The sequence below is a fragment of the Penaeus monodon genome, chromosome 12, assembly GCF_015228065.2.
Source record: "Penaeus monodon isolate SGIC_2016 chromosome 12, NSTDA_Pmon_1, whole genome shotgun sequence".
Taxonomy (NCBI): Eukaryota; Metazoa; Arthropoda; class Malacostraca; order Decapoda; family Penaeidae; genus Penaeus; species Penaeus monodon.
This window is the reverse complement of record NC_051397.1, coordinates 10035790-10045789: the sequence shown is the minus strand read 5'-3', so window position 1 is coordinate 10045789 and position 10000 is coordinate 10035790. Positions and strand designations below refer to the sequence as shown.

General features: G+C 37.2%; 1 protein-coding gene across 1 annotated transcript in view; it reads right to left on the bottom strand.

Annotated features, from left to right (window-relative positions):
* Nucleotides 1–10000, bottom strand: part of LOC119579267 (bis(5'-adenosyl)-triphosphatase enpp4-like) — a 15947-nt gene that overhangs the window by 4806 nt on the left and 1141 nt on the right. Inside the window, exons 2-6 of the mRNA XM_037927008.1 lie at nt 7293–7464; nt 6285–6545; nt 5657–5855; nt 4749–4952; nt 3784–4035 (exon numbers count right to left, since the gene is read on the bottom strand). Of these exons, the coding sequence (XP_037782936.1) occupies nt 3784–4035; nt 4749–4952; nt 5657–5855; nt 6285–6545; nt 7293–7464 (1088 nt within the window). The remainder of the gene's footprint in view (nt 1–3783; nt 4036–4748; nt 4953–5656; nt 5856–6284; nt 6546–7292; nt 7465–10000) is intronic.

The following is a 10000-nucleotide window of genomic DNA, read 5'->3' as shown; positions in this document are numbered from 1 at the left end:
TACCTACCTACCTACCTACCTACCTACCTACCTACCTACCTACCTACCTACCTACCTACCTACCTACCTACCTACCTACCTATGGCAGGAAGATGAGATTAACCCTTTGGCTGTATTAGGAACTGAAGTCACAATTCTAACTTATTATTCATGGCACATTAAAGGACTATAACCTACATCCTTAGAAAACTTTGTATTCCCAGGTAATGGATCTATATGCCCTCCAGCCTATTCTGCCCGGGAAATATATATATATATATTTATATATATATTATATATATATATATATATATTTATATATTTATATATATTTATATATTTATATATATATATATATATATATATAGATAGATAGATAGATAGATATAGATAGATATAGATAGATAGATAGATAGATAGATAGATAGATAGATAGATAGATAGATAGATAGATAGATAGATAGATAGATAGATAGATAGATAGATAGATAGATAGACAGATAGATAGACAGATAGATAGATAGACAGATAGATAGATAGACATGTGTGTGTGTGTGTGTGTGTGTGTGTGTGTGTGTGTGTGTGTGTGTGTGTGTGTGTGTGTGTGTGTGTGTGTGTGTGTGTGTGTGTGTGTGTGTGTGTGTGTGTGTGTGTGTGTGTGTGTGTGTGTGTGTATTTTTATATATATAAATATAAATAAATAAATAAATAAATAAATATACCCCCTCCCCCCAAACACACATATATACAATCATATTTTCTTTGTTTCACCAAAATGAATAGAGATGATGAGGAATATTTCTACAGAACTTCTTGTACAATAAACTTGAGAAAGATAACATAGTTTTCAGGCAGTTCAGTAAACTGTGAGTAACCCATGTTGCTCCTGATACAAAAATAATCTGAACAGAAATTGGTAATTTTCACATTTTTCATAAATAAAACCATATCTTTCTTTCTTTCTTGTTTTTTTTTAAGCCATTCTTACAGTTAAACATAATTTGTTTTACTGTAATTCCCAAAATGGAAAGCAACAAGACTGATTAGACTAAAATTCATTTTTTGGCCACTTATGGGCTACTAAATCCTAGGCTATGTCAAAGGGTTCAACTATTATAATGTTGATACTCTTATCTTGACTGTCATTAATGCCACAAATACAGTAAATGGTTTATAATTACAATATTAACTATTTATTGTTCAAACTGAAATAAAAATGTATGAATGAGTAAATGACTGACAAATCAGTGCTCTGAAATAATCACGAGCAATAAATAGTTTGTCCAGCTGAGAATAAATATTCTTTGTATCGGTCTCCATTTCTCTCTTGGTCAAACACAAATGCATGACACAAGTCAGGTACAAATAAGGACTAAAGCTATCTAGAGGCTTTGTAAACTACAACAAAAGCTGAAATAATCAATCTACATTATTTTTTCTTCTTGACTGGAACAGCAATCTGTTTTCAATTTCATGATGTCTCAACAAAAATGCATGTATGTAGGATGCATGTAAACAAAGATGTCTTTCGCTGAATGCCCCATGCCCCGACACATAAAACAAATAAAGCTGATCCTTTAAGAGTACATAAACCTATTCAGTGTATATTTTTTGGTCATAGCAGCACATATAAAAATATTTGTATATCAAAACTCTATATTAGCAAAAAAGGGCAAAACTAGTGTCCTACCCTGCTGAAACGTTTCTGCACACTACATGGTATAAAGTACAGGGAATACCCATGATACAAACAAAAGCAGCCTTATCTTAGTTTGAAAATTACAACATGAGACATTCTAAGTAATTAAAGTTACTAAATATCATTACACCACAAAAGCCAGAAAGAGGTGGAAATCCATGATCGCCAACGTCCTTGTGGGACAGGGCACTTGAGAAGAAGAAGAAATATCATTACAGTAGAAGTAAAATATGTTGAGATATATAAATGAAAGATAGGTATAATTCAAGAGAGTGTATTCGTAAAATTACAAAAATTCTTAGTATGCACCACAAGTGATCTTACAACCTATGTGTGACAAAAGGCAAAATTCTAATACCAAGTCATCTGAGGCCCATTTACCCCTAAAGCTAAATGACAATCCTGCCTACCTGTATCTCTGAAGCTCTGTCTGAGTATAGCCTCTCATAAACTGACAGACCCTTTTCATATATCTTAGTACAGTGACCAGGAGGCAGAGAGTGTAAAGAAGTAATCCTGCAACTGTTTGGCAAGTTTATTCAAGCTAAAACTGAATGTAAGAGGTATAAATAATTTTTTTGTAATGTATGACATATCCATCCCCTCCAAAAATTCACATTCCCATGCCCAAGCATTTTTTTTTATTATATATATATTTTTTTGTTATGTAGTACAGGTTTTAATGTGCACATCTGTGCATGATTGCTGTCTCTCTCTCTCTCTCTCTCTCTCTCTCTCTCTCTCTCTCTCTCTCTCTCTCTCTCTCTCTCTGAGTGAGTGAGTGAGTGAGTGAGTGAGTGAGTGTGTGAGTGTGTGAGTGTGTGAGTGTGTGAGTGTGTGAGTGTGTGAGTGTGTGAGTGTGTGTGTGAGTGTGTGTGTGAGTGTGAGTGTGAGTGTGAGTGTGAGTGTGAGTGTGAGTGTGAGTGTGAGTGTAAGCGTGAGTGTGAGTGAGTGTGAGTGTGTGAGAATTAGAGTGAGAATTAGAGTGAGACTGAGACTGAGAGTGAGAGTGAGAGTGAGAGTGAGAGTGTGAGCGCGTGCGTGTACGCATGCCCGTGTGCCTGCACGGATGTGTGTTCATGTCCATTCTATGGCAGTGATAGCTTTTCTCAGTTTGACACTCCACTCCATCAGTGATCAAAATTAGCTTTGGTCAAAAGTTTGGTGAAAAGTTTAATTTTTTTACGGCAGCAAAGGATGACCACAGAATTAAGGTCTTTAGTGGTTAATTTCTTGCTCTCATATATATTTAAATACTACTGACAAGTTTCTGGTTGAACAAGCCAGAGAAAACTTACTTTTAAACATAATTCTACACAAAAGGATCACCAAAAAACAAAGAGGAATTATCTACATGCATATACACATAAATATTTTAGAGTATCATGTCCTCTTAAAAGATTTAAAATCTATTACTGAACTCCTTTATTTAACAACTATTAAGACCTCATAACATTATGTCTATTATGACCCCATCAAGCAGCACAAATGAACACTTTATCAACAAAATAAACACAAGAACTGGATGAAAATGAGTCAAGACAATTACTTGCACAATTATTCTACTTGTAGTAAAACGTATAATTCAAAATATCAAACACTAGATATAAAATTATGGAGAGAGAGAGAGAGAGAAAAACAAAACAACAACAAAAAAACAGTCAAACCTTGGGTATAATAATTACATATTAGACATACAGACTTAGGGGGAAGCAAGGAAAAAAGAAATGTGCACAATGACAGCAGCAACTAGACAAATCCAAAGACATTAAAACGTTCCTCTACTTTAGAATCTATTCATTCAGTTAAATATGCATCTGTACTTTTTGACAAAATGGAGAACAACAAAAGAGACACCTCCTTGTAGGAGAAGCATTGCAATCAAAAGAGAAGAAAATACACATTTTATGTCAAATGTCACACCCCTGAAAAAAAATGAGAGGGGGGGAGGGAGGGAGGGAGAGAGAGAGAGAGAGAGAGAGAGAGAGAGAGAGAGAGAGAGAGAGAGAGAGAGAGAGAGAGAGAGAGAGAGAGAGAGAGAGAGAGAGAGAGAGAGAGAGAGAGAGAGAGAGAGGAGGGAAAAGAAATTCACAATCAACACTTACCTAAAGCTATAAGGAGAGGTTTAGCAAGTGCAGCCACTGCAGGGTGTGATAGCACAGTGCCAATGCCTTTGAGAGTGCCATTGTTGGGTCCAGGTGGGAGGGACAACATGTGGCACAGCAGAGGGTACACATCAACATTGCTGAAGGACGGTGCCTTGAAGCCCCTCTTGAACGACGGACCGACGGCAACAAATATGGGTTCCATCTCGGAGGCATTTGTGGGGTAGCCGTGGTCACCAAATGTGTTTGTCACTGTGCACGGTGGGGAGAGGGGGGAGGGGATTAAATAACTAAAATCATATTTTAGAATAACAAACCATAAAATATGTCTCACTGTCTCAGTATTCCAGAAATCATCCTGTGGAGGAGTTGTAGGTATACATGGAAGAGATAGGTAGCAGTAGGGGAGGGGGAGGGGGAGGAGGAATAGGAGGAGAGGAAGAAGAATGAAAATGAGAAGGAGGGAGAAGGAGTAAGAGGAGGAGAGGGTGAGGGGGAATGGGGGGAGGAGGAGGAGGAGGAGGAGGAGGAGGAGGAGGAGGAGGAGGAGGAGGAGGGAGGAGGAGAGGAGGAGGAGGAGGAGGAGGAGGAGGAGGAGAAAGAGGAGGAAGAGAAGGAGGGGAAAGAGAAAGAATAAGAGAAGAATGATGAGGAAGGGGAATAGGAAGGAGTATAGGAGGTGGATGAATAGGATGAAGAAAAGGCAGAGGAGGAATAGAAGGATATCATCATCATCATTATTAACATTACTACCATAATTATCATTGATATCATAGTCCCTATCATAATAATGATGATGAAAAGGTGAGGATGACATTAATGGGGCAAAAGATGAACCAAATCAGTAATTATAAGCATAAGCATAAGCCTTACAATAATAATAATAATAATAATAATAATAATAATGATAATAATAATAATAATAAATTAAAATTCCCAAAACAAAACAAAGTCTCCAAACTCACATCCAGGCAGACCCTTCTTCTTATAGTTCTCGATGTGGTTCTTCCAGTCCTGAAAGACGTATCCCACATCGGCGACCAGCACAAGACGACTGATCCGAGAGTTGTTGGTGTAGTGCCACTCCGAGGGAAAGTTCTTCTTCTGGTACACGTTGTACTTGTGACTCTTGGCTCCGTTGTCAAACTTGATGTAGAGGTCAAGAAGGTCTGAAGACGAAGCGGGCAAGAGGGGAAAAGAGAAAGGAGTTTAAAAAGGGGAAAAAATAATACAAAACAATAACAAAAATACTAATACTAATAATAACCAAAATTATAAAAAAGAAGAAAAAAAGAGAAAGATACTAAGATATGGAATGAAATTGGAGAGAGAGAGAGAGAGAGAGAGAGAGAGAGAGAGAGAGAGAGAGAGAGAGACAGAGAGAGACAGAGAGAGACAAAAGAGAGAGAGAGAGAGAGAGAGAGAAGAGAGAGAGAGAGACAGAGAGAGAGAGAGACAGAGAGAGAGAGAGACAGAGAGAGAGAGAGAGACGAGAGAGACAGAGAGAGAGAGAGAGAGAGAGAGAGAGAGAGAGAGAGAGAGAGAGACAGAGACAGAGACAGTTAAATATGCATCTGTACTTTTTGACAAAATGGAGAACAACAAAAGAGACACCTCCTTGTAGGAGAAGCATTGCAATCAAGAGAGAAGAAAATACACATTTTATGTCAAATGTCACACCCCTGAAAAAAATGAGAGGGGAGAGAGAGAGAGAGAGAGAGAGAGAGAGAGAGAGAGAGAGAGAGAGAGAGAGAGAAAAGAGAGAGACAGATAAACAGACAGCGAGAGAGAGAGAGAGAGAGAGAGAAATGAATCACAAACAAGGAAAATAAACAACTAAAATATATAAACACAAGAACAAAAGCCAACCTACCTCCATATGGCCAAATGTGCATGACTGGGGACCCTCCACTGGTATGATACAGCTTTGGGTCAACAATTTGGTCCAGATCTATGATGTTCTCCTCGGGCACAGCCACCATGCCATGGTCACTCAGCACTATGACGTCGGTCGTGTCCAGCAAGTTGAAGATGGTCAGCATCTTGTAGAAGTAACCGATGTTATCGTCAATCTGGGGAGGGAGGCAGAATGATAAGCATGAAAGCAATAACAAGAACAACAATATGAGGAAGAGGGTAAAAGATGATAAAAAAAAGGAAGAAATGAGAATAAGGATTAAAGAAGGGTGGAGGGAAAATGGAGAGAAGAAAGAAAATATAAAGACTCTGATAATAAGGAAAAAAGAAAGAGAGAAAAAATATATGTATATATAAGAAACAAAGCAAATAGCAAAATGGGATGACAAGTAGAAAAACATAGTTACTATTAAAAATATCAAAATTAAGGAGAGAGAGAGAGAGAGAGAGAGAGAGAGAGAGAGAGAGAGAGAGAGAGAGAGAGAGAGAGAGAGAGAGAGAGAGAGAGAGAGAGAGAGAGAGAGAGAGAGAGAAAATAATAATAATAATAAAAAAAATAATAAAAATATAAAAATCTTACTAACCCTTTTCAATTCTTCCACGACATATGAAGAGTTCGGCCCATAGGCATGGCCAACAGTATCAGGCTCCTGCACATAGAGGAACACAAGATTGGCTGGCTTTGTTGCATCTGTCATCCACTCCACTGCCTTGTCAATGCTCTCCCTGAAGGTGGCGTCCTCATGGAAGGGCGTCCAGTAGGTGACATTCCTTCCACGAAAGGTCTTATCACAGCCAGGCCACATCAGGCAGGCCGTGTGGCCACCATGCTCTTCGTTAAGGGTCTGGGGATTGCAAATTGATAATGACATGACTATTATTATTATTACTATTACTAACATTACCATTTTATTATTATCAATATTATTAGTAGTATTAGCAATAGCATTAGCATTATCGATTTCATTATCAACATCATCATCAATATTTTTTTCATAGGCTTTATTTTTGGCAATCTATTGTGATTGTCATGAACTTTACTTCTGGAGAAAGTGTGGCATAAATACTGTATCAAGTAGATTATCAGGAGTGTGGATTTCTTGAAATGGTAATACTTTTGGAAAGTGAGTGAACTGTATCATATATGTATTACTTCACAATACCATTTCAATTTTTTTTTTTGTGATTATGCAAAGTGATTCTCATGATCCTGAGTTACATGACTCCTTCATCAAATATTTGGAAATATAACCAATACTACAATGCAAATTTCATATATTATTTCTACATGCAGATTTATGACAATGCTTTGGTGTTCAAACGTGCATGGAGACAACACACACACACACACACACACAACACACACACACACACAACATACAACACACACACACACACCACACACACACACACACACACAATACATACATACACACACACACACACACACACACACACACACACACACACACACACACACACACACACACACACACACACACACACACACACTAACTTTTCCCTCTCAAAAAAAAAAAAAAAAAAGGAACACCTATAAAATGCCATCTAAAATAAAGATCCCTTAACCATACCCAAACAGGAATGATGCCTGGATTCTGAGTGAAGAACTCCTCGTCATCAACGTGTAGCGTCTTGTCTAAGTCTGGGTCATACATGACATTCGCCACGACACCATGGGTCTCCTCATAAACTCCCGTCGCAATGGAGAAATGGTTGGGGAAGGTCTTTGTGATGAACTGGTTTCTGGAAAGGAGCAGAGAAAATGGGGGATCATTAAGAAGCCTCTTCATTGGTGACAGGTTGGCATGGTTGGTGAAACTTATACATAGGATGTTATGGAAGGCACAAGATTATCATTATAATTGTTTTTTTTAAATAAATTTCTTAAACCTAAATTTAGAAGTTGAATACTATTTCTTATACATACATGATATATGCATATATACATTACGCTCCCCCCACAAACACACATGCACATGCATACACGCACACAGGCACGCACGCACATATGCACAAACAAGCACACACACACACACACACACAACACACACACACACACACACACACACACACACACACACACACACACACACACACACACACACACACACACACACACACACACTCACACACACACACACACACACACAAATAAACTCATACACACGAATATAACCCTTTCACCTTCCACCCCCCAGTACACTAAATGCTTAAGAAAATCAAAATAAATGAAAATCTCCAAGTATATGGTAAAGAATCACATGAAACACACAAAGCTGAGAAAACAGGATGCAGTTATCAATCTCCCTGCTGACCCTTGGTAAGTATTTCCATTGTGAGGAGAGATAGTCTGATAAAAATGAAGAAAGGAAATAAAAAAACAAGTAAACAAAAAACTGATTATATCCAGTTTTATGAGTATATCTATAATTTGCTATATATATATTTTTTTAATGTTCACACTTTCTCCTAATTGTTTTTATCATCATATTTATTTGTTACTAGTATTACCTTTATTACTGTGATAATTAGTATCAATATTATTATTACAATCACTATTATCCCTCTCATCATTATTGCTGGTACTGTTATCATTATTATCACTAACATTGCCACCATAATTATTATTACTATCATTAATGCTATTATCTTTATCATCACCATGACCATCATCATTAATAATCAAATGAATACCAATATTCATAGCTTGCACTGTAACTTATCATTCTTATTCATACCTTTTTGAATATCATCATCATTACTGTTATCATAATGAATAGTACCATTGTTTTGTTGCTATTTTGATTATCATTACGGATTTTAAAACATGATCATAAATAATAGTTGATAAAAAAAAAGAAAAAAGCTCATTGTTCATTCCATCCCTATCCCCCCCCCAAAAAAATAAGAGAGAGAGAGAGAGAGAGAGAGAGAGAGAGAGAGAGAGAGAGAGAGAGAGAGAGAGAGAGAGAGAGAGAGAGAGAGAGAGAGAGAGAGACAGAGAGAGAGAGACAGAGAGAGAGAGAGAGATTAATCTCCATATGAACAATGGCTCAATGGGCAAGGGGCCTGATTACTGATCTTGTGTTTGGGAGTTTGAGGTTCTTGGGAGATTAGGACCCTAGTTATTCCTAGTACATAGGGAGGTGGCAACCTATAGAATTATTCAATGTGGGGCCGCCTTGTCGTAATAATTATCATTATTATTATTATTATTATTATTGTTATCACTATTATCAGTATCATTATTTTATCATTATCATTCATCATTATTACTATTAGTATTCAATTTGTTATGCTGTGCAGTCACTATTACTTCATTTCCATTTTTTTATCTGTCTTAAATGCTTATCAATAAAGTAAAATACTATCCTTCAACACACAAGTGCAAAACTTACTAATACACATGACCTTCCATCACTGGTTATCTGCATCTATTAAGAATCTCACAAAAGTCAATAAACCTCTAATACATATATGGCAATATTGAGCCTATAAACATCTCTGACAATAATGGAGCCTGTGGATCTTGATGGCAATTGGTTGGCAGATAATGAACCTATCTTGCCAGAAGTCTTAGAGTATTTTTTTTTTTCTTTTTTCTTTCCTTTTTTTTTGTGTTATGGCACAATACATATGTCACTGTCCCCCTGCTGTGCCATACATTGTGCAGGTCTACAGGCTCTGATCATGGTGATTATGGCTTTACCCTTCTTGATGTTCCAATCTGCAAGCTTAAATGCAATTATAGCTTTATCATCTTTAAGCAGATTACTTTTTATATTTAACAGTGATGCCCTCCGTATTCTTTATGACTAATACCATATTTTTCTCTCAGCCCTGCACAGCCCTACTCGTGATAATTATTTTTGTCTAACCTTAGCCTAGAGTAGGGTATGTCTTTCTACTGGCCTCATCTGTCCTAAAACTAATTTCTCATTTCCGTTCAATAGTTCTATTTACTTTTATATTCTAAATATTTCTATTCTTATGCTTAATCCTGTGATCTGGAGGAGTGACCATCACCTCATTAAAAAATTTGGCTTGAGGGGCTGGTGGTGTGAACATGCCGTTTTGGGAAAATTTGGCTGAGGGCCGGTGAAAAAACTTGATGGGAATGACTCTCACAAATGAACAAAGTTTTTGGAAGGTGTTTAGACTTAATGGGTTTTTAGGAAGGGGTTCTTCCATTACGTCTATTAATAAATGTGTCAAATGTACCATCGTGAGCCTTGACTGGGAGAGTGACAGCTCCAGGTTAGATGCTATTTCCAAGCTC